Genomic DNA, 27,764 nt, shown 5'->3' on the forward strand with positions numbered 1-27,764 from the left:
TGTAGATTAGAGAACCAAAAGAAAGAGGGAAGTAACCAAAAGGGTAGAAAAGCAATGAATGAGCCTGACAAAAACTAGAACGATTCAATGCAAAAAGGAAAGAGTAAAATGTTAAGGAGATGGAAATAAAGACTTGACAGAAGTAGGATAGGAAGGACAGCATCAGGATGTTGAAGGTTGCCCCAACACAGCAGAATAAAGCAGAAGCAGATGCGAGTAAAAAATAGAACACGATGATACAGTGAAGCATGCATAGGAAAGGAACAGTCACATAAAAAAGTTGAGAAGAAATGTTCAAAACTGTATCTAACTAAAAAGGGAGTAGAAGATGGAGACCCATATCTGCACAGTAATACACATTCATCTGGCAAAATTTCTGAAGAATTTTTGTAAACGAAATAAAATTAGGTTAATGACATTGAGCACCATGACATCTAAATATAAACAACATCTAGATACAGATGGAAAAATGCACAGAGAAGGAAAAATATCTTGCAGACTAAGGAAAAAGCAGAGTTCAGAACTGAGGATGCTCTTTTCTCATTGCTTCAGTGGGAGACCAAGAAAGTAAAGTAAATGATTAAAGCCTTGATGGAACATTCGAATATTTCTTAGAGAGATTCTCATTTACATATTTTGTTACAGAAGACCTGCAATTTGCAGGACGTGGCAGGCATAGCCTTCCATATGCTGAAAATACCTCCCCACAGGGGAGCAGCTCTGTATTTAACTGTTCATAAGGAGCCAAAACTTGGTGCTACATGTCTATGAGAGTCTGCAAATTCACGGAGGATGCGTTTTAAAGAACGGCCGCTATCCCCTTGCCTGTAGCCAGAAATACCTGGTATGCCCGTATCGGACAAAATACTCTTATAACAATCAGAAGATGCACCCTCTAATGCTTTCAACCAGGAAGAGATCATTTGTTCAGCCTCTCCTGGCTTCAGGTATTCTAGAGGGAGGGTCTGTACCTGCAAAACCAAGAAAATACACCAGAAAATAAGCTACAAAAAGACTTTTATCAACTACTGACCTTATTCTTTGTATACTAAACTCTGCATTGCTGCTCACAAGCATGAACCAACAAACAAATATTAATGACTGTCTTGGGAAGCACATATAAGTATGATTAACACTGGCTTAAGGCACGAAGTTGTCAGATTACATATATGTTTGCCTATTCCTTGCTCTGCTTTGTAAATCTTACTCACATGGCCATTATTTTCATCCCTCTTTCTGGAACTCAATTACAATCTCACCCTTTATATAAATTATGTATGCTGAGTCTTTATAGAAATCACTAGGGATGACCAGAAGACCTCATAATAGTTGCTATTTCACAACTGCAAAGCATATTTTGCAGCCCAATCTTTGACCATAAACAAGTTTTAAATAAAAGGCATGGATTCACAACCCTTGATTTCAATGTTATCTTCAAACCCTACTGTTGTTGTGCATCCCGAAAAGGAGGGTGTAACCTCCAGGTCATCAACCACTTAGGATGGGCTGAGTACAATACAATGGAGACATGGAATCTTTTCTGCACCTTAGTTATGAGGACTCTTCCCTAACATTGTTCTTTCATACAATCAAATTTTCCTTCTGTCTCACCAAACATTGCTTGATACTTGAAGTATCAAGCATTGGATGCGGTTGTGTAAGTTTTGTACCTTATAGAACTCCCTTTAGTGGATCCAGCTTGTAAATCATACAGTGAGCAGACCGTAGTGAGGGAAAGATGCAGATCTAAAAAAGGGGAGAAGATAGCAGGAGGGAAGGAGGTGGAGGAAGAAGGAAGGAAGTGAGAAAGGTGAGGGAGGACAAGGGGAAGGGCGCAAGGTAAGAGTCAAGATCCAAGTTGGAGAAAGAGAGTTGGGAGATTGTACTATATGCATGATCAAAACTTGGTGGCCACCTATGCTAGTATTACAAAGGGTTAGAGTTAGCATCTACTGTATCTTAGTGTTCGGAGCTGTTTGAAGAGGAGCACAAGGAGGTGTTTACTGTTCAGGTGTACAGCAAAGGGCGACCTGTTTGAAGGGTGTTTTCAGATCAGAGAGGAGGTGTTTCAAGGGGTGGGACAGCAAGGACCTGAAGGTCATAGGCTGCAAGCTGCTTCATCGTCTTATGCCAACCCTCTCCTCTCTTCTTCCTTCAGTCCCCTTTCTCCATTTTTCGCACCCACCTTCCCCTTTCCGTTCTATTCCTTCCTTCCGACATGGCTACCCTGTCAGAGATGGCTGAGAATAAGGTGAAGATTCCTAGTGGGCTGTCAATTGGATGGGAACAATTATGGTGTATGGCGGGTTATAATGGAGTTCGTCTTTCAGTCATATGATCTTGTAGAATTCATTTTGGTGGGGGTGCTAATGCCAGATCCTCTTGAAGCAAACCTCGGGATCCTAGATCAGAAGGAGGCTGAGATTCTGTCAGCTGTGGGACCTGGTCAAGCGTTCTTCCATTTTCTTGAATTGTACTCCTCAAATAATAATCATGTGAAGCATATGATGGTAGCGAAAAGAATATGGGAGAGCACTTGGCGTCCTTGTATAGCATAACTTCTCCCATAGTCTCTCTGCAAGTTCAAGTGAGAGTGTTGGATCCCACAAAGTAATCAACCATGTGGGAACACATCAACAAGCTCCAGGAGCTTCAACAAGAGATTCTTTAGGCAGGAAAGGAGATTTCATCCAAGGACATGGCCATTACGTTGTTGTCCCACGTCTCTTCCCAGTACTCCGCATTCTATTCGTCTTTGGACCTGCTGCAGCATCATGCATTGCCTGATTACGCTGCTGTTGTGGCTAATTCACAGCCTGCCTGAATTGTACAGGATGTCCCGAGTCACCAATGTCAACCTCTGAAGCATCAGAAGGCTTATCTGCTGCCTTAAACATACATGACTCATCAAATAAGACATCATTGCTGCGTATTAGCTTCTTATTCACAGGATCCCATAGGCGGTAACCCATCTCACCACTATCACCATATCCAAGAAAAATGCATTTAAGAGACTTAGGATCAAGCTTGCTGCGATCTTCTCTGCGTATATGCACGTACGCAGTGCAGCCAAAGACCCTCAAGTGCTTATAGGAAGGAGGTTTTCCTGTCCAAAGCTCCTCTGGCACTCTGCCATCTAGTCTTTTATTTGGTGACCTATTGATGAGGTGTACTGCTGTTTTTACAGCCTCAGCCCAAAATCCATGAGGTAAAGCAGCATGTGACATCATAGAGCGGGACTTTTCCTGTATGGTTCTATTCATACGCTCTGCAGTGCCATTTTGCGCTGGACTATAAGGAGCAGTGAGTTCTCTTTTAATACCTCTAGCATCACAAAATGCATTGAATGCATTAGACATATACTCCCCACCGTTATCTGACCGCAAAGCCTTCAGTGTTCTGCCTGCTTGGTTCTCAACCATAGCAAGCCATTTCTAGAACACTGGAAAGACATCACTCTTCAATCGAAGAGGATACACCCACACCTTCCTTGTGGAATCATCTATAAATGTGACAAAGTACCGTGCACCTCCAAGTGAAGGACTAGGCATCTCACACACGTCTGTATGCACAAGCTCAAGTTGAGCATCTTTATGTCCTAATCTCCTTTTATGAGGATACTGTAACTGTCTACCATATATGCAGTGCTCACAAAACTTTAAATCAGAAAATTTAAGAGACGGTAAGTAGCCAAGGCGAGCCAATTGCTCCATTCCACTTATGCTCATATGTCCCATCCGGCTATGCCACATAGAAATATTCGGCAGCTCGGTGGCATGAATATCAGCATGATTACATACTTTAGCATGGAGAGTATACATTGTGTCAACCTTAGAGCCTCTGGCAACAACCAGGGCACCTTTGGTGACCTTCCAGAAACCATGACCAAAGCTGGTCACAAAACCTTCGTCATCCAACATGCCAATAGAAATCAGATTTTTCTTGACTTCGGGTACATGCCTGACATTGTGAAGCATAAGCTGAGTACCATCAGCAAATACAAGCCTGACATCTCCAACACCGACAATACTGCATGCATGATTATCCCCTAGAAAAATGACTCCATTACTGCCTGCTGCATACCTTACAAACAATTCTTTGTAAGGTGTAACATGGAATGAGGCACCTGAGTCAATGATCCAAGAGTGCATGTCTGCAAAATCTCCTGCATGGAGAGAATGAGCATCCAAAGTAGAGAGAAATAGAACCTCTCCCTCACTGTCATAACCGTGTGTAGAATGAAGCTCTTCAATCTTCACACTGCTCTTGCCATTGCTTACTGGTACAATTGCTTTTGCATCTGACGCATCAGTGTTTTTGGCTTTGTCTCTCTTATCATTTTTCAGTTCAAAGCACTGCTTTTTGGTATGTCCCTTTTTGCCACAGTAGTAGCACTCAAGTTTCAACATCTTTGTTGGAGCGGGACTTGCTCCTCCCTTTTCCCCTTTCCTGAGATTTGCCTCTTTGCTGACTTCTCCCCCTTACATTTAAGGCATTGTTAGGCTTTACTGCATCTTGAGCTTTCAGCTTCTGCTCTTCTTGCAAAATCAGCCCTGTGATATCTGAAAAACTTATGAAAGTGTTTGCATTTGTTACAGCTGTGGTGAATGTATCCCAACTTTCAGGAAGAGAGATCAAGAGTGCCATACCCTTGGTTTCCTCATCCACCACATATTTTTGATTTGCAAGTTGAGTGACAATTGAATTAAACTCATTGAGATGTGCATCCATGGAGGTCCCTTCCTTCATCTTCAGATTGAAGAACTTGCGCAACCAATATATCTTTGTGGCTACACTTTGCTGCTCATATGTGTCCTGTAGCTTTTTCCACACACCCCAGGCTGTTTTTTCACCATCCACATTCCAAACAACACTCTCATGGAGTGACAATTCAATTATGAACTTTGCTGACAGATCAGCTAGTGCCCAAGCATCATCAGTTGTGCCAGTGGGCTTCACACCTTTGTGTATAATAGGAGCATGAAACTGCCTGAGAATTAGCACATTCAGGACCATCTTTTTCCACATTGGGTAGTTAGCAGCACCCTGCAACTTTTTAATATTGAGAAGAGAAGATTCCGAGGATGAAGCCATTACAATCAGCAAGAAATATAACCCACACTTGGGTGCCTGACTCCCTGCAAACTAAGTGCACAGATGCACTTGTAGTTGTGCTCAAAAGTTAATTCCTGCAATGGAACACAGGACCTGCAACTTTCTCCCACTTAACAGTAAATACTGTCTGTTTCCTGCCTGCTGCAGATCCAGAACAGCAATACTTAATGCATTAATTGATGCTCTGTAGTACAGTACAGCAGTACCTTTATTTGACACAATGTATGTCCCTGCTGTAACAGTGAAAACAGCACTATTTTATGCACTTTAAACTTCAGTAAAGTGACTGTTTACAGTCCAAAAGTTGACTCCGGACAGTACCTGACTGTACTTTCTAGTACAACAACAGAAATTGACTGTATAACTGTCCAAAACTGTCAGAATTAGACTTTCTCTTGCCTCTATAACTGTGTTACACAGCTTAGAACTTGAATGAGGCAAAAGCCCCTTGACTGGAAGCCAATTTTTGAAGATTTTAGTGCATACACCGCTTTCCCAAAGCTCCACTGATCACATAAAGCATCTAGTGTTTCCCCCAACACTGATATACATTACTTCAGGAGCTTAGAAACACCTTCATTCTTGAATCCGGGATCATTTCATTGGATTTCTGGCTCTCTGTGTGAGTTTCTGCGTTTTTTGCCCGGGTGTTGGAACTCAAGTTTGGAGCAACCATTTGTAGATCTGTCAGTTCCGGTGAACTCAGGAGGTCCTAAAACTGCTATGTTGCTCATCATTCGCACTCCGGTGGAGTTTACAAACAGCTCTGTTTCCAAAAACGTTTTTCAGTCCGTGTGTTGGACCCAGTGATTGAGACCACGGTTTCCAAAACCGTCTGTCCCATTGCGTTCTGGACGCCCAAAAACCCCTACCTATCAGTTCTTGCGCGATTCGGTGGAGGATTTTCAGAGTTATAGATCTCTGTGTATTCGATTTCGTCTCTCTGTTATGCATTTTTCATTCTAAGGTTTTGAAACCTTAGATTTATGCCACATGGCAGTGGATAAGTGTTGACTCCCATTTCTCACTCATCGATTGGGATTTTGGAGTTCTGGCAGAAGAGAGATATTTGCAGATTTTCTTGCTGAGTCCGATTATGCAATGGCGCCCATGTTTTGAGGCATCTCAGGTTCTATTTTCAGTAGCGCTCATTACCGTGGGACTATGATTTCTTGAGCATACCTTATGCAGATCACCTGGTTGCAGTTTGAGCAGTGGTGCGCTCATTCTCGTGGTATGCATTGGGTTGCAGTGGATGATTTATAGGCCATTTGGATGCATTGCGGTCCTTGTTGGATGTGCTGATAGGCCCAAATTGCCTTGTGGGATGCTATTTTTTTTATGGACGCTTTGCACATGGATGCTATTTTATGCTGAGGGACAGCTTTGACACATTGTAGGTGATGCACTGATAGTGCTATGCTCTCTTGGATGAGATATTATTGATGCATATGCCAGTGGACAGTGTTTATGCTTGAGTCATTTGGCACTTATTGGCATTTTCTTTTGGGCCAGATTTGCTCATATGGATGCATAGTATATGCACATGAGTCAGATGCTTTGAGCTTTGAGTTTTGGTGATATTTCACTCTATTGTGGCATACACATTTGGGTGCACCTGGTATTTGGTGTGATTCTCTCTTGAGGCACTAGCATTTGGGATTTTGCTTTATTTGCATCATGGCATCCTCTTCCATGTCTGAAAAGGAGTTTTTCAACATTAAAAAGTTTGATGGGACAAACTTTTCTTTGTGGAAAGAACAAATAAGGGATGTGCTTATTCAAAAGAAGCAGATTAAACCCTTGGCAGGGATTGAAGCTAAGCCTGCAAATATGTCTGAGGATGATTGGAATGAGTTGGATGCATTAGCAAAGTCTACTATTAGACTTCATCTTGCAGAGTCAGTTTATTTCACAGTAGTGAATGAGCAGACTACGGAAGATTTGTGGAAGAAACTATGTGCCACTTATGAGAAGGAAACTGCCTCTAATAAAGTTTACCTCATGAAGAGGTTGTTTGAGCTGCAGATGAAGGAAGGGGTCTCCATTGCTTCTCACTTGAATGAATTCAATATTATTTTCAGCCAGCTTCAGGCTCAGAAAATGAATTTTGATGCGAGAAAATGAATTTTGATGCGGAGACTAAGGCAATATTTCTCTTATGTTCATTGCCATCCTCATGGGATACCTTCCGTACAGCTGTCAGTAACTCTGCACCTGGTCGAGTACTAAAATTTGATGATGTTGTGGGTAGCTTGTTGGTCGAGGAGATTAGACGGAAGTCTATGGATGGCAACAAGCAGAATGCAGCCTTAAATGTGCAAAGGGGCAGATCACAGTTCAGGGGGAAGTCCCAAGAAAGAGGGAAGTCTCGTAGCAAATCCAGGGCATGGAACATTGAGTGTTACCATTGTGGCAAGAAGGGCCATATGAAAAAGGATTCCTACAAGCTGAAAAGAGAGCAAAAGGATAAGAAAAAGAATGCAAATTGGGGTGCAAATCAAAAGGAAGAGAGTCCAAGTGAGGACAAAGGAAAAGTGAAGATCGAGGAGATCAATGCAGTCACACATGATAGTGACAATGACGTTCTCTTCATGTCTAGTTTATCTGCAGAGTTGCTTACCACTTCAGATGATGCATATTCCCAGGATTGGATTTTGGATTCTGGTGCTTCATTCCATGTTACTCCCCATAGGGAATGGTTCTCCACTTATGATAGTGGAAAGACAGGTTGTGTGCATCTTGGAAATGACTATGTGACATAAAGTTTTCTTTTGCAAATGGGTCTACATTTGTTTTGAAACATGTGAGACATGTGCCTAAGCTGACCAAGAGTCTTATTTCAGTGGGTCAACTAGATGATGCTGGTTTTCACACCACTTTTGGTTTTCAGAGTTGGAAAATTCAAAAGGGCTCTATGCTTTTGGCCAGGGGTGCCAAGTGTGGGACTTTGTATCCCTTACATGTATCAGGGGTATTTGATCATGTTGTTGCAATAACCGAGCAGCCAAGCACTTCTTTGTGGCATTGCAGGTTGGGGCACATGAGCCAGAATGGAATGAAACTCTTATGCCGTTTGGGTTATGTACCGCACTTGAGTTTCTCTGATTTTGAATTTTGTGAGCATTGTCTCTATGGGAAGCAGACTAAATCAGCCCATAAAAGAAGGGGAAAGAAAGAGTTTGAAATGCTTGATTTGGTACATTCAGACGTATGTGGTCCCATGCCTACACGGTCATTAGGCGGGGCTGAATACTATGTGACATTCATTGATGATGCAACTAGGAAAGTGTGGGCTTATGCTATAGCTCAGAAGAGTGATGTGTTCCAGGTATTTCAGAAATGGCTGGCCTTGGTTGAGAATCAATCAGGTAGAATGCTTAAATGCCTACGAACTGACAATGGTGGAGAGTATCTCTCTCATGACTTTCAGCATTTCTGTGATACACGTGGGATTAAGAGGGAGCTCACATCCCCTCGTACTCCAGAGCAAAATCCAGTTGCAGAAAAGATGAACCGTACCATTCAAGAAAGGTTGCAATGCATGCTTTCCAATGCAAGTCTTTCTGGTGGTTTTTGGGCTGAGGCAATGAAGACTGCAGTACATGTGATCAAGGGGTATTCCTGAAGAGGCATGGAGTGGCAAGAAGCCCTCTTACTCTTATTTGCGTATATTTGGGTGTGAGGCATATGCACATGTGCCAAAAGAGCTTCGAAAGAAGCTAGATCCTAAGTCTAGGAAATGCATCTTTCTGGGTTATGGTGAAAGTGGAGAGATGGGCTATCGTCTCTGGGATCCAGAAGCAAAGAAGATCATACGCAGCCATGATGTGGTCTTCAATGAGAAGAAGATGCATAAGGCACCCATGAGGGATGTGGAAATGAGGAGAATCACTTTCCAGGATGTGAATCCACCTGCATATGTTGATAGACAGCAAGCTGTCCATGCACCAAATGTGCAAGAAATGGTACAACCAAGTACTCCCACAGGTATACAATCAAGGGTAGATGATGGATCATCTATTGGTGGAAATGATGAGCCAAATGTGGCTGATATGCAAGTGGGACAGCAAGCTGAAATGCCCTTCAGAAGATCATCTAGAGTGTCTAGACCGCCTGATAGGTTTGTTCCAGGGGTAGACTATGTGATGCTTACTGATTGCGGGGAGCCTTCTTGCTACAAAGAGGCTACGATGCGTGAGGATCAACGCAAGTGGGAGTATGCTATGCAATCAGAGATGAGTTCACTTATGAAGAATAAGACTTGGGACTTGGTTTCTTTGCCACATGGAAAGAAATCATTGCCATGTAAATGGGTCTACAAAATGAAGGTCACAGGTAATGATGTGCCTAGGTACAAGGCCCGTTTGGTTGCTAAAGGGTTCAAGCAAGAGAAGGGTGTGGACTTTGATGAGATATTCTCTCCGGTTGTGAAGATGACCACACTTAGATGCATGCTTGGACTAGTGGCATTAGAGGATATGGAGCTTATGCAGATGGATGTCAAGACAGCTTTCTTGCATGGGGATTTGCATGAGGAAATTTACATGGTGCAGCCGGAAGGCTTTGAAGAAAAGGGCAAAGAGCATTTAGTTTGCAAGCTAAAGAAGAGTCTCTATGGTCTTAAGCAAGCACTTAGAGAATGGTATCAGAAGTTTGATGCTTTCATTCGGTCCCAGGGTTTTAGAAGGAGTGAAATTGATCACTGCCTCTACACTAAAAGGGCTAAGGATAATAGCCTCATAATCCTGGCACTATATGTGGATGATATGCTATTGGCTAGCAAGAATACTCATGAGCTAGATGCATTAAAGGCCAAGTTGCATGAGGCCTTTGATATGAAGGATTTGGGACTTGCAGGTCATATTCTTGGTATGCGCATCACGCGTGATCGGAGTAGGAAACTCCTTTGGCTTTCACAAAAAGAGTATGTTACAAAAGTATTGCAGCGTTTCAATATGGAGGGGGGGAAGGCAGTGAGTACTCCATTGCCTCCATATGTGAAACTGAGTCATATAGATAGTCCCAAATCCGATGAGGAAAGGGCCATGATGGCCAAGGTTCCTTATGCATCAGCAGTTGGGAGTCTTATGTATGCTATGATAGCTACTAGACCAGACATTGCATTTGCAGTGGGAGTTGTTAGCAGGTATATGGCTAATCCAGGAAAGAGGCATTGGGAGGCAGTTAAGTGCATCATGAGGTACATGAAGGGTACCAAGGAGATGTGCATTTGCTTTGGTAGAGGAGACATGCGTGTACTTGGGTACACAAATTCAGACTATGCAGGGCATGTGGATAGTAGGAGATCCACTTCTGGTTATGTGTTCACCTTTGCAGATGGTGCAGTGTCATGGATGTCTCGCGCACAGAAGTGCGTTGCTTTGTCTACCACAGAGACTGAGTATGTTGCAGCCACAGAGGGTTGCAAGGAGGCTATATGGCTTGATCGGCTAGTGGGAGATTTGGGGATTCATACAGGTGTACCGACATTGCATAGTGATTCCATGAGTGCTATTCAGCTAGCACGGAATCCGGTCTTTCATGCAAAGACCAAACACATTGAGGTCAGGTACCATTTCATCAAGGAGGTACTTGAGGACAAGCGCATAGAGCTTGTCAAGGTTCATACAGATGATAACCCTGCAGATATGCTGACGAAGAGTCTACCTAGTCAGCGTTTTGAGTATTGTCGTGTATTGATGGGCATTGGATAGTATGCTCACTAGTTGTTCTCTCTTAAAGGCACATTGTCCTTTAAGTGGGAGGTTGTGGGGGTTAAAGGTCACTGTGCCTTAACCCCGGTTATGTACAATACTCAAACACATATATAAATGAATGAAAAAGAAGATTAGGGTGGTTCTGCACACACCAAAACTTGTGTGGCTCTCTGTCTCCCTCTCTCTCTCTCTCTCCCTCTTCCGTTCTTGCTTCCGTTGAGAGCACTCTCAATATTATGCCACAGTCACTCCTGTACTCTTGGTCGAACAGGAGAATACACATGCCCATTCATGCACGGATTGACAGATTTTATGTAGACGATTGGGCACTTGACAGAAAAGGATCTGTATGCATTTCTACTGGAGTTTCCACCTTAGATCATTTTCCAGTGGTGTTGCAGATTCTTACGCCTCATCGGAGAGGACGCTCTGCCAATGTCAGGATTCCGGATGCTTTTTATGCAGAGGAGAGCCTCACGGAGGATATTTTACAGATTTGGGTTTCTCACATACAGGGTGGAGCTGTCCATCCATCTCAGGTAGCTGCAGCCTTATCCGATATTAGTGACTATTATCATTCAGTCGTTGATTCTAGGAGATGTGAGATTGGTATACGCCAGCAGTTAGCGTTCCTTCAGTGGGAAGAGCAGAAGAGGCCTACAAATGCTTGGATTCAGGAGCGCCTTGCTGCAGCAAGGGCTCATTTGCAGACATTGTTGGATCAGAGCGCAGAGTATGCCTTTCATGCATGGGAATCCTTTTGGATTCAGATGGGTGGCAGGGTCAACAAAGACTTTTTCTCTACTTATGGGCCCAGACATAGTAGAGATAGTGTTTCGCAGCTTGTTGACTCAGACGGGGTGTTACAAACAGATCCTGATGCTGTCATGCATGTAGCTTCAGATTTTTTTGCATCCCTTCTTACTGCAGATCCGGGCACACAGGCCATAGATGATGCCAGAGAGGTTATTTGACAGTGTATCCCTGTATTAGTGAAGGATGAGACGTATGTTTCTCTGGATGCACCCTTCACCAATGCAGGATTCAAGACTGCATTACTTGCCCTTCACAAGGGCAAGTGCCTAGGTTCGGATGGACTTACCACTTCCTTTTTTATTACTTTTTGGGAGCAGATTGGTCATCACATTACATCAGCCCTGCAAGGCGTGTGGGACTCTAGTGAGATGTCGGACTCACTTACAGATGGTCTCATTCATCTCATCCCAAAGGGGGGTAATAGGAATCTTGTGTCTCAAAGGAGACCCATCACTCTATTAGGCACCTTTTACAAGATTCTGGCGAAAGCCATCAGTCTGCGGCTATAGGTTTTTCTTCCAGATTTGATTCATGACACGCAGACAGGGTTTGTGCATGGCAGAAGTATTTTTTATAATATTTTCTCATTTTGAGAGGCCTCAGAATGGGCCATGCAAAGCCAACAGAGATTGGCCATTCTACTCTTAGACTTTGAGAAAGCATATGACAGAGTAGACTGGGAATTTTTAGAGGGTACTCTATCTCGCTTTGGTTTTTCAGATGCATGGATTAGAGGAGTATCCTATCTCTACAGATCAGCCCATAGCCAGGTGCTCATTGGGGGGGTAAGAGGGGACAGGTTTCAGATTTCCAGATCAAGTCCGCCAGGGATGTCCTTTTGCCACTTTTCTTTTTATGTTTGTGGCGGAACCTATGAGTATCTACATTAGATCTCAAGCTGATACTTATGGGCTGAGACTTCCTATCCGCAAGGAAGAAGAGCTCCTCGATAGTGAGTTGACAGATGACACGGCTGTTTTTTTGGATGCCTCCCTTAGGACACTCACTTCCTTCTGGACAGCCTTGGATTTATTTTGCACGGCTACAGGTGCACACATAAATTGGCATAAATCCAATGGTTTCTGGATTTGCGATGATGACACCCCGGATTGGGATAATGATATTGGCTTCACTTGGGTATAGTGAGGCGTCTCAGTCAGATATTTGGGCTGCCAAGTTGGGGTGGGCATAAGAAGAAAGCTCCTTCACAACAGTTTGCTCCGGTGTTGGAGAGCATCAGAAGAAAGCTCCTTTTCTGGAGCTCAGCCAAACTTGACTTGGCTTCCAGGGTGGTGGTGGTTAACCAGGTTCTTCTAGCCACAACATGGTTTGTATGCTCTTGTTGGTGCCACTCTAGGGATTGTATCACTCAGCTTAAGAGGCCTATACGAAACTTTTTATGGAGTGGTCTAGATGGCACAACTGATGTTACAGCCAGGGAGACCTTGATTCTTCCTACAAGAGAAGAGGGTTTGAATATCATCGACCCGGATCTACAGTGCAGAGCCTTACTCTGCAAGGTCGTTGTGAGAGGACTTGTGCCAGGGCAAGAGCCTTGAAAGGATTTCTTTATCAGATGCATACAGTCTCGCATGCCCACTTTAGGAGAGGATTGGACACACAGTACCAGATGGGTTTTCACTACAGCCCACCTCAGATCTCCCTCTTCCCCTCTTATGGTTGCTATCTTGAAAGCATGGGCTAGCTTCAGGAGTACTCTTCGTAGGATTCCCCCATCCACCCATGAAGAGATTGAAAGGCAGCCTATCATGTGGAATGACAGGATTTTGGATGAGCATGGAAGACCACTTGGAGCTTCTCCGTACATGCAGTGGCCAAGATGGGAGAGGGGCCCTGCATCTACTGTGGGAGCATGGAAAGCCTTCAGGAAGCTTCCTGCAGACCAACAGGCCCAGATGGTTCTTAATCTCAGAGGGAGTGCAGGGAGAGTCCAACACAATGATGCAGCCTTGCCCTTGGATAGTGTTTCGCAGCTTGTTGACTCAGACGGGGTGTTACAAACAGATCCTGATGCTGTCATGCGTGTAGCTTCAGATTTTTTTGCATCCCTTCTTACTGCAGATCCAGGCACACAGGCCATTGATGATGCCAGAGAGGTTATTTGGCAGTGTATCCCTGTATTGGTGAATGATGAGATGTATGTTTCTCTGGATGCACCTTTCACCAATGCAGAATTCAAGACTGCATTACTTGCCCTTCACAAGGGCAAGTGCCCAGGTTCAGATGGACTTACCCCCTCCTTTTTTATTACTTTTTGGGAGCAGATTGGTGATCACATTACATCATCCCTGCAGGGCGTGTGGGACTCTGGTGAGATGCCGGACTCACTCACAGATGGTCTCATTCATCTCATCCCAAAGGGGGGTAATAGGAATCTTGTGTCTCAATGGAGACCCATCACTCTTTTGGGCACTTTTTACAAGATTCTGGCAAAATCCATCAGTCTGCGGCTACAGGTTTTTCTTCCAGATTTGATTCATGACACGCAGACAGGGTTTGTGCATGGCAGAAGTATTTTTTATAATATTTTCTCATTTTGGGAGGCCTCAGAATGGGCCATGTAGAGCCGCCAGAGATTGGCCATTCTACTCTTGGACTTTGAGAAAGCTTACGACAGAGTAGACTGGGATTTCTTAGAGGGTACTCTATCTCGCTTTGGTTTTTCACATGCATGGATTAGAGGAGTATCCTCTCTCTACAGATCAGCCCATAGCCAGTTGCTCATTGGGGGGGTAAGAGGGGACAAGTTTCAGATTTCCATATCCGTCCGCCAAAGATGTCCTCTTGCCCTGTTTCTTTTTCTCTTTGTGGCGGAAGCTATGAGTATCTACATTAGATCTCAAGCTGATATTTATGGGCTGAGGCTTCCTATCCGCCGGGAAGAAGAGCTCCTGGATAGTGAGTTGGCACATGACACGGCTGTTTTTTTTTATGCCTCCCCCCAGACACTCACTTCCTTCCGGACAGCCTTGGATTTGTTTTGCACGGCTGCAGGTGCACACATTAATTGGCATAAATCCAATGGTTTTTGGATTTGCGAGGATGACACCCCGGATTGGGGTAATGATATTGGCTTCACTTGGGTACAGAGGGGCTTCTCCGTCAGATATTTGGGCTGCCAGGTTGGGGTGGGCATCTCTCCCTCACAATAGTTTGCTCCGGTGTTGGAAAGCATCAGAAGAAAGCTCCTTTTCTGGAGCTCAGCCAAACTTGACTTGGCCTCCAGGGTGGTGGTGGTTAACCAGGTTCTTCTAGCCACAGCATGGTTTGTATGCTCTTGTTGGTGCCACTCTAGGGATTGTATCACTCAGCTTAAGAGCTGTACGAAACTTTTTATGGAGTGGTCTAGATGGCACAACTGATGTTACAGCCAGGGTGGCTTGGGAGACCTTGATTTTTCCTACAAGAGAAGGGAGTTTGAATATCATCGACCCAGATCTATAGTGTAGAGCTTTACTCTGCAAGTTCGTTGTGAGAGGACTTATGCCAGGACAAGAGCCTTGGAAGGATTTTTTTATCAGATGCATACAGTCTCGCACGCCCACTTCAGGAGAGGATTGGACACACAGTACTAGATGGGTTTTCACCACAGCCCACCTCAGGTCTCCCTCTTCCCCTCTTATGGTTGCTATCCTGAAAGCATGGGCCAGCTTCAAGAGTACTCTTCGCAGGATTCCCCCATCCACCCGTGAAGAGATTGAAAGGCAACCTATCATGTGGAATGACAAGATTTTGGATGAGCTTGGCAGACCACTTGGAGCTTCACCTTACATGCAATGGCCAAGATGGGAGAGGGGCCCTACATCTATCCAACAGATTGATGCAGCCTTGCCCTTGGATTGGGTGGACACAGATGACATGCCTATTACTTGCTCCACCTGGATGGGGGCATTTTCCAGATTGGGAGTTCCTTTACAGGTGATTGCTTTTCTTGACCCACATGAGGATGCCTTAGTATTTGATGTTTCTTCGGGGGGCAGGCTGTCCAGATCCACAGACGATATCTTGTTGGAGGTACCGTTTCAGCCAGTCAGGATAGTGGGCTTCATGGAGCATGGCTCTCTTTCACAGTGGTACTTGGATCCTGACCCGCTTCTCCTCGCCCTTGGCTCATGGAGGTTGTGGCTCTATGGAGGTGTCCCAATTAAGTTTTTGCAGTGGGACCCTGGGGAATGGGAATGGATAGATGAAGGGCACCGAGAGAAGGGCATCCCCTTCTTTCGTTACACCGTCAGTAATGCTAGGAAATTCCAGCTCAACTCTAGGGGTTGGAAGCCTACCAGAGCTCCTCATTGGGAGAACTTTCCGATTTCTGCTGACTTGCAATTAATTTTTTGGCAGAGGCTCTGGAAATCCCACCGGAATAGAAAAATCACTCTCTTCTTTTGGCTTTTTATTCATGGTGGGATAGCAGTGAACCATTGGAGATCCAAGTTCGGAGCTGACCCTTCTTGCCCTCGCTGCCTTTCTGCTTTGGAGACAATACAGCACTGCCTATGGGATTGCAGACAGGCGAGAATCATATGGAAGGGGATTGAAAGACTTTTCAGCACTTTCGTTCGCCTACCTTTCTATATGACCTGGGGATCAGTGGCTTGGCTTACTCTTTCAGGGCCCTAGGTATTTTTTGAGAAACTTGACTCCTCTTGGGCTCTTCACATCCGATGACACCTTGTGGAGTCGTGCTCTCTAGAGGATGTTCTGGCCACTCTTTTCAGGGCTGCTCACTCCTCGGCCGACTCTCCATGGGAGATCCTAGCTAGCATTGCAGCATGGCACATTTGGAGAGCCAGGTGCACTAAGGCTTTGGAGGGTTCTCAGGTTCACCCTTCCCAGATCTTGGCCAGTACTTGGATAGATACGATACACACTCTAATGGCCATTTGGGCGACCATGCAAGGATCATCTCGAGCAGCCTCCTCCAGGAGAGTTACTTATCTCAGAGATTGGAGAGACTCTCCCTTCTTTTTTAGACTTCTACAGGGTTGAGATGGCATTTCAGCATCAGCCTTGACACAATTTGTGGAGGGGTTAGTACAAAGAAACAACCTCCTAATAAACCAGATAAACACAATATAATTCTACCTCATTCCTCTGAGGTGTTTTTATTACATGCTTAGCATGGTGTATTTCCGCACAGAGCTTGCTCTAGCGGGTTTCTTTCTTACTTAATAGAAGTCTCTTTTTTGGAAAAAAAAAAAAGAATGTCACTCGCCCAGAAGGGCACTGCATACATGGCGGTCGGCCGTACTAGAGTGTCGAAGAGCTAGCTCTTCGTCCGAGGATCTTGGAAATGTGCCTGGAGGCACTATCTCTCTAGTCCGGGCCAGAGCGCTCCGGCCTCGTGTGAGTCGTGCCTTGGCAACTTGGGTCATCGAGAAAATGGGTCCTGCGAAGACCGTGCCCAAATATGTATAGGACTGTACTATCTCCACTGGCTCCCCTCTGTATGTGAAGTTGTGTCGAAGAAGCGCTGGATGTGAGGTATTAAAGATCATGACCTTGGTCTTGCCAAGGTTGACAGTCAGGTCCCTCTCTCTGCAGAATACCTCAAGGGCGTCCAGATGCTTCTGTGATCCCTCGGCCGATGAAGATAGAAGAACTATGTCATCGGCATATAGTAATATCTGAATCAAGAGGTCAGCCAATGGTGAGCCCAGTCGGTCTAGGAAGGATGTGATCTCATCGATATAGAGTCCAAAGAGGGTCGGCGAGAGAGGGCAACCCTGCTTCACCCCAATCGTGCTCTCAACCCAGTCTGATATACCTCTTGGGGCTCGGACTCTTCCTCTGACCGACTCATAGAGGCTCATAACTCCCCAAAGCAACATCTCTGGGATCTGTAGCTCGTGCAATCTCGTGATGAGACGGGCTCGTGGGACAGTGTCGAAGGCCTTCCGAAAGTCTACAAAACAAGCGTATACTTTCCGGTGTCGCGCTTTGGCTTCCTCGATGATGGTCCGCAAAGTAAAGATATGATCCAAAGTGGAGTGCTGTCTCCAGAAACCCGCCTGCCCTAGTGCTCGCTGCCCATGGAGCTCTGTGTGGTTGTTAAGTACCCTCTCTAGTACTGACCCATAGATCTTGGCCAATGTGTGGCCAATCATGAGAGTGCGATAGTTCCCCGTGTCCCTAGGATCCCCTGCTTTGTGTATCGGGACTATGGTGGTGGTGCACCAAGTATGTGGGAAGCCGTGGCATACTGCGTGATTAAACATCCGTGCTAGGATCGGGGCTAAAACCTCATGGCCATGTGCAAAGTGTTCCGTCCGTAGTCCCTCATGATCTTGTGCCTTCCGATTATTCAGCCGTTGCAATGCATCCTGCATATTCCGTGTAGTGAATAGATAACAATGCGTGGGCCTCGGCATAGATGACATATCGGGCTGAGCCTGATCGGGGACATCATATAGGGAGCATGCATAAGTGTGCCATGTAGATGGGTCCGTGATAGGGATAGGCAGCTTCCTCTCTATCAGGAACCCCCATCTAGTAGTGGGGTCACCCCCTCGAAATGAGCTGATGATATCCTCCATTCTGTGTGAAAAGAAAGCTCGTCTCTTACGGCGTGTTAGTCGTCGGAAGATCCTCTGTGCCTCATGTGTAGGCATGTGATCTAATGCTTGTTCCCGTGTGAGATGTGCTCTGGCCGCCCTGCACTCATCATCAAACCATGAGTTCTGTGGCATCTTCCCCTCACATGCCTGTTTGGGTCGGGCCGTGGGGAAGGATCTACTGGAAACATCTCGTATGACGGTAACAAGTGTGTCTGAGGCCTGAGTCAAATCCAAGTCTCCGCCATCTCCGAGTAAGTCAAAGAGCTCTCTAGCCAAAAGACATCAAGGGCTCGATCAAAATGAACCTCAGTGCATGGCTGTCTCTAGGGGCGCCGATCTATGTGAGGTATAACGGCTGATATACTGAATGCCAAATATGTGTGATTGGCTCCAAGTGGTGGTGGAGGCACCGTAAAGTCAGATATCCTCGATGTGAAGGATAGTGAGCCGAGGAGATAGTCTACTGTACTTGTCCCCCCTCCGTGTGGAAAGCATGTGAGTCCTCCTAATGATGGCCATCGCTGGAGACTGTTATATATGATCAAATCATGTATCGCGCCTAGATCAAGTAACTGTCTCCCGTATTCGGCCACATTCGGGGCATCTACGGAATGTCTTAGTATCCCCATTTCGGTGGCATCTAGCTCTGGAATCATGTGAGGGTCCCTCTCATGTGTGAAATCTAGTAGCCCCACTCCCTCTCATGTGTGAAATCTAGTAGTCCCCTGTACGTGCATTGAAGTCCCCTAGAAGGAGAATGTCCCCAATTCTAGAGAATTCAATGATGTCGTCATGGATCGTCTCAAATGGGTTATGTCTATCTGTCGTGACCTCAGCTGCATAAGGGGAACCCTCTGGGGGAAAGTAACATACTGCTATGTAAAGTGCACGGGCCCCTGGTGGCTGTAATCGTATCCACATGTATCGTGCATGCTCCTCTCTCTGTACTACGGATATGCATGGTCTCAGATGTGCTCTGAATAGGACAGCTACCCCTCCTAATCCACGGACTCCGTTCCTTCTCCGGGTTTCTTTCCTATGGGTCGACTCCCATGTGTAGCCCACCACATCAGGCAGCCCTCTCTCTGGGCTCTCCTGTGTCTCTGTGTAAAAAATAACATCTCGGTCAGCATATGTCTCTAGGAACCCCCCTAGATCGGACCAAAGCGTGCCATTGCAATACCATACAGCCATGCGTAGTTGTTCTAAGTCTCTTCCTCCATCAGCTAGACACCGTCATTTATTGTCTTTCACTATCTCCTTGCCCTTCTTGTCACGGCTGGCATTGCTCACTTCTCCACTTGTCCCCTCTTTGCTGTCATTTCTGCTCACTTCTCCACTTGTCCCTCTTTGCTGTCATTTCTGTCCCAAATAATGATTTTTCCATCTCGGTACACAGGCCACTTTCCTTCTTGTCTCGCAGCCATAACCTTGACCATGCCCTCTCTTCTGTGTTCTTGCTGTAGTAGTGTTAGGTCATCATCTAGAAAGATTCTAGTCCCCTTCAATCGTGCCCTCACCTCTAGGAGATTGGATCTGTCTGTGGCTGTCCTCATTTTGATAACCATAGGTCTCTTGGGCATGTCTTCTTTCCCAACGCGCCAGGCTGAATCGCATGTGAGATTTATCTCCATTTTCTCAAATAAATAATTTGCATCTCCCATTGGAGTCTCTCCTACATCTAACCCTCACACTAGTACATTCAATGCTTTGCTATGCCGTCTCTTTTCCTCCTCTAGGGTTTCAGAAATTAGCTCCCTCTTGGGGGCTGTTGTACCCTTTTTGACCACATCCTTCCATGCTGTAATTTGCTGTGTAATTTCAGCGTGTTTTGCTGTGTAATTTCAGCGTGTTTTGCTGTGTAATTTCAGCGTGTTTTCCACTAACATTGGCCTGTAGTGCCTTCATTTCCTTCCTTAGTTGGGCATTTTCAGATTTCAGCTCAATGATGAGTTTATCATTCTCCCCCGATGATCCTGCATGGTTCTCCTTTTGCTTCTCTAATTTCTTGATTTGTTCCCGGAGTGAATTCAGCTCATCATGGATAGATGATTGAATCTCCCCTTCTTCCATTGTATGCCTTGATTTTAGTGACTCATTTTCCTCTTGAAGCTTTTGGAGGTGTTCTTGTAATTCATGTATTTTTGAGGCATTCAGGTCTATTTCAGTTTGCATATTTCCTATCATAGTTTTCATGGATGTTTGCACTTCAGTGTGCCATTTGCTCATCCGGAGCTCATTTTCTGCTTCATATTTTTTGCCTTGCATTTCCCAATCAGCATATGTGGATCCCTTCATTTGTAGTAATTCAATATCACTCTCAAGCATTTTTGACAACCTCCTTTATTGCATTCATGCATCCTTTTGTATTGGCATCTGAAATGTTTTGCCCCTTGGCCCAAATGGCATTGATCTTTCTATCTCTTTCCCCTCGTGTCTTTCTGTCCGGGCTTTCCATGATGTATATATTTCTTCACATGAATCAAATCAAATCAAATTAAATAAGATGAGTGATTCAGCCGAATCAGATTGAGAGGGGGGGCGGGGGGGGGGGGGGGGGGGGGGTTCCTGGTGATGCAATCGGCTGTGCTGTTGTGCTGTTGTCGGTGGCGCTACTGTAGGTGGCGCAACTGCTGGCTGCTTGAGCAGCTACTAGCAACTGCTAGTAGTTGCTTTTAGCAGCGGGTTAGCGGGTGGAGCAACCCACTGGGTGGATGGAGCAGTAGAACCGGCGCAACTACATGCAGGCGGTGCAGCCCCAGCGGGGGGGGGGAGAGAGAGAGAGAGAGAGAGAGAGAGAGAGAGAGAGAGAGAGAGAGAGAGGGGGGGGGGCAGCGTAGGTGAGCGGAGAGGCTAGCGGGTAGAGCAACGTAGGTTCATGAGAGGGCAGCGTAGGCTAGCGGATAGAGCGGCATAGGTGAGCGGAGAGGCTAGCAGAGAGGCTAGCGTAGGTGAGCATAGGTGGGCGGGAGAGCAGCGAGGAGCGACGGACGTCAGAAAGGCCAAGGCGATCGGCGATGAGCAGATGGGAGACGGACGATGACAAAGAACGACGGACATGACGATGAGCAATGGACGTGACCAGAGAGCTGAGCGACGGACGGACCTGAGCGATGGACGTGACCTGAGCGACGGACGTGACCTGAGCGACGGACGGACCGACCTGAGAGAGAGAGAGAGAGAGGGGGGGGGGGGAAGAAAGTTTATTAAAGTCTGCTAAAAACCAATGGATCTATGAGAGTGATAGAAAACCTGATACAATAAGCAAAAGGGTGGAGCTACTAAGCGAGCATCCTAACCCATGCTAGAGAAAACTATGTAGACATAGTCAATGATATCATCATACATGTCACCATAGTCATATACATCCCTGGCATCATCATCCCGATGGAATATGCAAACTAATGATCCAAGACAATACGATACACACAAGAAGCTGGTGATAGATCGTTGTTTGCTATCTAGATGAGTAGTCCGTCGTGCCCTCCTGGTAGCTACCCGGCGCCTGACGAGCGCCACCATAACCCCGATCGGCCATACCCTAGATCTGAAAATAGAGAAAATGTTGGTGAGTGTGATATGTGTGTCTGTCCTCTGTCCATTGTGGCATACCTCAGTCTCAAGGTCTCGGCCTCTCCTGCTATCTATGGCCCGGGGGGCAACATGCTCTGACTGGAAGAACTCTGTTATCATACTCTGGGATGGACCAGGCAAGGCCCCCCGCTTCTGTCTCCGTGATCTGATGAGACGCTCTATGCCGGCCCGCCTCGTGGATGAAAGCGGCTAGACATCTCTCATCTAGGTATGAAAGGACTCTGGTGAGGCCCTTGAATCCGTCTCTGAAAAGGTAGTGGTATCGTCCACGGATCTCATAGTAGACTTACCCTCAGAAAGAAGCCCCCATGCAAAGATGGGATCTCCCCCTCAAAAAAATCCGATAACCTCATCCATCCGATGTGAGAGAAAAGCTTGTCTCTTTTGGCGAGTCACTCGGCGTGATATCCGCTAAGTCTCGATGCTCGTAAGGTGTCCCAAGGCCTACTCCTGTATGAGGTGGGATCTCATCTCTCCACACTCATCATTGAACCATGGGTTATGGGGCATCTTCCTAGCTAGGGAGCGTAATGTAGATTAAGTCATGGGGAACGATGTAACTATGGCATCCTATACCACTGATACTAAAGTGTCTAAGGCATGGGCAAGGTTAGCATAGTTATTGAGGGAGTGTGGTAGCTCACACGATAGGTGACTCATGTATAATGCATCAAGGGCATAATCAACGTGCACCTGGACACAAGTGGAGACTGGTGGACCTTGTCATGTGATCGGCAAAGAAGCTGAGACGCTGAAGGTCAAATAGGAGTGGTCAGCGAGGGAGGGACAATGAGATCCGTTGGTCATATATGAGAGAGAGCCCCTCTCATATATGAGAGAGAGGTCCTCGTGTGGGTAAACACAATGACCAATCTATTGTGTCATGCTCTCTGAATCCTGATTGCGTCGTGTTTCCTTAGGCCTTTGCTCAAGGTCTCTTTAGTAGAAGAAATTTGTGATCGTCCCCTAGCTAGGCTCCAACGGGCCTCTTGGTCTCGCTATTGTGCTCTACGAAGTCGATCTTTATGTTATTGGACCTCCAGTACGGAGGTCACCAAGCGTCACTAATCGAGATAGACCAAAAAATTGAGAGTGGTCCAAATCCGCTCCTAAACATGCAATGGTGCCGTCCTCATACTTAATGTATATGGAGCATTTGAATGCCAATTACTCGTCTAACTCAACCTTTGCATGTCACATAAGGTGCAGATATGTCCTCACATGGGATGCCCTCTAGTCTTAATAAGTGGTCGGTGTCCTTGCACTCCAATCGGGATCCTGATGGCACGTGGGGGATGAATTTGGGTATAGCCAAGGGGGATTGATAAGACTCTCCTCTAAGATCTACAAGCAATGGTCTCATGGAATGCTAGTCAAGTCTTGGATGTGTGGAGCTATAGGAGATGCTCTCTGATGACCTATTTCACCTATGGTGGGTGGAATGCATAGGACCTCAAGGCTATACTGAAACGAACTAGCAATGTGGCTTGCGATCCATCTACATGTCCGAGCGTACCAACTTCTATGGTCTCCCTCTGCCGCTAGTGCCATAGATGAGGTCAAGCCTAGCCAAGCTAGCCCGCCTCTCACTAAATGGTATTTGATCTTCTTTTAGCACATTTTTGGCCTCCCTCTTACAGTTGTATGCATGCACCTTGAGCATGGGTTAAATGCCAAGCAAGGATAATTTTATTAACCTCTTGCATAAGTTAGTGTGGGTGCATGCTAGGACTAAGGATGATATATCATGCTTGGACATTGTTGAGTAAATGAGGCTTCCCACAAATTCTTTGTATTGATGAGATAAATCATGGTGCCAGATCAGCATCTCAAGCAATTTTCAAGTGGATTCTCATGCAATTGATTGTGTAAGATTGCACTTCATGGGTGTCAGTAGTGGTTTAGAGTTAGATGCCGTCATACAAAGCTGCTCTAAAACTTCAAAGTTGAAAGAATTCAATAGATACTTAGAACATGATGACCAGAGTAGACTGAAGCAATTTTAAGCCTTCAGGACTACCACATAGCTTGTTCATACTTTGATATACTTGCCTAGGCAGAATCTATGTGGTAGAAAGTGCAGCTTTTTATAGCTCAATAGAAACCTGTACACTGGAACTATGAAGGATCCCTAGAAGCCTTGTTTGAAAACTTGGGAACATCCCAAGGCATTTACAATGGCACATTTTTCTTTCTTTTAAGTACATTTATAACCAACAGTAGCAATTTATGGTGGTGGAGGGACAGAAAAATGGTGCTACTCATTTGAAAACTTGGGAACATCCCAAGGCATTTACAATGGCACATTTTTCTTTCTTTTAAGTACATTTATAACCAACAGTAGCAATTTATAGTGGTGGAGGGACAGAAAAAAGGTGCTACTCATATATCCAAAGGGAAAAGGGCGTTGAGGATATGTACAATGAGGGAGCGGGACAATTACATCATTACCATGCAAGATGTATACTTGGGTCCTTTTGGTTGCAATGATGCAACTGATAGGTGCAATTTAATGCATATAGTCCCCAATGGAGAAATCACGTTGACAAATTGGATAGTGTTCACTTGCTTTCTCATTTTGAAGGCTCTCATAAAAAATCTTCATCATTTTTAGTATAATTAAGCATGATTCCTCTAAAATATATAAACCAACTTGCAAGCTTCACGTTAGAAACCATGCTTAGTTTAGATTTAATTTTGGTTGAGGTTAACTAGTCACATATGCTTATGTTCAAAAATACGCCATTAAAATTATGAGTGTCAACCATGGGCAAATGAAAGAAGTTGTACCGCATTTATAAGCCACCCCTGCAATGAATTCCATCCAATTCTAGGCTTCCAGTCTGTCTTGTCACTTAAATAACACACAGTGGCAAGCTGCTGAAGGATTGTCGATGCTTTATGAACCTGTACATTTACATCCAAGTATTCCAATACAAATAGAAATGATTCAATTACAAACTTCAGCAGAAAGAAGCTACGAAAGTGAATCCATAGAAATATTAAATCATTGTCTTTTACTAATAACAACCATTTTTAAACATTAGGTTTTAGAATGTGCATCTTACACCTGCATGCAATGCTATTCATCTTTGGATGGGATTATCATTTTTCTTTCCTTGTTTTAATCAAATTGACGTTCTGATCAGCTAGATATGTAAAATTGGAAGTTCGCTTTACCACTAAGAGCACATGTTTGGGGCAACCAATGATAATGAACCAAACATTCAAAAAGCACGAATATCAACATATTTTGTTTATTGAAATATCTACAAAGTAATGGCAGTAGTCTACCATTCCATTTCATCCCATGCTCTATGAAAGATACAAGAAACATTAACTCGATTTGACTTTCATATTCTATGGCATTTCCAAAGCAATCTTTTTGTGTGAAGATGAGAACAAGGTATAGTCCAATATGGATCGAAAGATAGAGTGGCTTGGAGAGGACCGTGAGACTTGAAGGACATGAGGAAATGATTATGACAGCCTGCAATCTAGAACTTTACTTGTACATGATCTTTCAAGGCCCAAGGTTCCGCTTCTTGCAGACAGGTTGTAGTGCCTATGGCACCCACTTTGCCTATAACCAATTTGCACTTACCAAGCATAGAATGAATGTTCTGCTAAAAATGCCTTCAAAGCCTATTTCCAACAAATGCAGACAAGAGGGAATCACTATGGCAGCCAGGAACCTAGAACTTTGGTGGTACTAATCTTCCAGGGCTCTTGGTCCCTACAGTAGGATGGAGTAGATGGGACTTGTCACTCCTGTCACGCCAGGTACCTCGAGACAATAGCTCATTGCTTGTGGAGCTATCCAAGGCTCAGATGATCAGGCAAAGCTCCCTCAAGGTGGTGGCCAAGTGCAAGTACCCGCCGGGACTTCGCTAGGGACATGGTAGATCAGGCGAAAAAGGGCCATGCTTTCCCTATTGAGATAGTCTTTCCAGCCTATAGGATAGATGGTTTGAGCATCAATCGCTTGCATATCGAAGGCTCCGTCCCTCCCTCTAGCCATAGATCTGTGTTTTCTCAGCCTAGAATATCTGGGTAGTTTACTACAATATACTGATGGCATGGCAGCAGATTCGGCGCCCAGCAGCCACCCTCGTCAACATATGGCATGATATCATCTACACCCCAAGGGCCACATGGGAGCAAGGCACAAAGGGATCTAGGAAGACTGCTGAAAGGTGGGAACATTTTTGGAAGGCATGGCCTGCACATTCTCATGGATCAAGGAATCCGCTGGTTGTATAGTCTCCCACCCTAGTTGTTAGCATCTGTTTTCTGGACACTCTAGGCTGTGAGCTAGGGACCTGAGAAGGCGGTAGCATAGCATCCAGCTTTCTCTTTTGATTATCAAACGTCCCATGGATTGTTGATTTGTATCGTCTTCTCAATATTCTGATAGAAGGTTCTTTCTTTGGGGACAAAAGAGGTATTCCTTGATCATCAAGATCTTATAGATAAATTGAAGGAGGTATCTATATGCAACGGAAGGGATGGGTGGATGACAAACAAAGAAATGTCAATGTTCATAGAAGGTTGGCTTTATTCTTTCCCTCTCCCTCCAATATAGTAACGTTTGTTGGGAAATAGTCTTGGGAGGCATTTTTGTAGGAGAAAATTTATCTCAACAATTCCTCTAGCTCTATGCCTAGTGAGTGCATAATTGGTTTGAGGTAAAGTGGGGTGAAGGCAAGGGATTCCATGGGAAACTGGAGCAGCCCCCCCCCCCCCCCCCCCCCTGTGGGAACCAAATAAAACCACCTGAAGAGGGCCTTTGATCCATACCATTATAAATGATAAGATCATGTATCCTACCACAAAAATATGCCTCTGTGTCAAACCTCACATCCTCCCGATGAGAGATGATCTATAAAGCACTCCCATTTCCCGCACTCCTCTTGTCTCACGGGTCTCATCTCAAAATGTTGCCCCCAAATGTGTCCACTGACAATAGGCAAAGGGTCACTTTGAGCTTTGATGGGTCTTTCTGTAAAAGGCTCCTATGTCAGACTCCAAGAAATTCCGCAGATCTAACCATAGGGTATCATTACTGTTCTAGACAGTGTACGTCACAATCTCAGTGCTCTAAATTTCATAGACCCCGCCCTCTTATGTAGGGGACACACCAGATGCCCATTGGGAGCCTACCAAGAGCCACCCATCTTGAACCATTGCCCACTTCCCCTCCTTGAGGGCCATCTCTTGCTGCTGTAGGAAAGTGTGACACTCCTCTTCGTGTAAAGGTGTGAGGTTCTCATCCATGAAGAGATTATTCGAAAGACCCAAGGATACACAAGATTAGGAAAACCAAATACAATGAGCTGAATAGGTGGAGCCACTGAGCAGACATCCTCACCCAAGACAAATACAAACACAAACACCCCCCTTGTCTCTCAGAGACTACATTAGGGTTGAGGTGGCATTTTCAGCCTCAACCTTGGTTTCTCTACAGCTCTTTTTGAGTTTTTGCTTACTCTTCTAGAGTGTTTTTTTCTCATGTCCAGCATGATGTATTTCCACATCGAGCTTGCTCACACGGGTTTTTTTCATACTTAATAGAAGTCTCCTTCATGACCAAAAATATATAGATATATGACCATAAGGCCTGAATAACATCAGAGAACGTAGTATTTTTGGCAGTAACGAGTGATGTTTGAAGACAATAAAATACTACTTTGAGAGCTCTAAGAGCTCTATTGAGTGTTTGCAAATAAGTACCGCAAAAACACAATATAAGTAAAGTGGTCCCCTCTATTGAGGAGGCTCCCAATGAAAAGGTGGTGTTACAAACTGCATGACCTTGTGTAGGATTTGTGTCTATGTACTACATAGTGATATCAAGCCTATTATCCATGATCTCTATAGTAGCAGTAAGGTAGTCTCATTTGAACGATGAGGCTTGCGATCAAATAGTCATTGCCCAAAG

At 45.0% G+C, this 27,764-nt stretch overlaps 1 protein-coding gene across 3 annotated transcripts in view; it reads right to left on the minus strand.

Annotated features, from left to right (window-relative positions):
- Positions 1–538: 538 nt before the first annotated feature.
- Positions 539–27,764, minus strand: part of LOC147895123 (ARM repeat superfamily protein) — a 218,268-nt gene continuing 191,042 nt past the window's right edge. For all 3 annotated transcript variants that reach the window (XM_087383592.1, XM_087383593.1, XM_087383594.1), the window contains 2 exons: positions 24,614–24,730; positions 539–971 (listed from right to left, as the gene is read on the minus strand). In XM_087383592.1, coding sequence (XP_087239718.1) covers positions 735–971; positions 24,614–24,730 — 354 coding nt within the window. In that variant the 3' untranslated portion in view covers positions 539–734. The remainder of the gene's footprint in view (positions 972–24,613; positions 24,731–27,764) is intronic.

This window comes from Dipteris shenzhenensis, chromosome 13 (genome assembly GCF_047967505.1).
Source record: "Dipteris shenzhenensis isolate YYH24624 ecotype China chromosome 13, Dip_SZ_1.0, whole genome shotgun sequence".
Taxonomy (NCBI): domain Eukaryota; kingdom Viridiplantae; phylum Streptophyta; class Polypodiopsida; order Gleicheniales; family Dipteridaceae; genus Dipteris; species Dipteris shenzhenensis.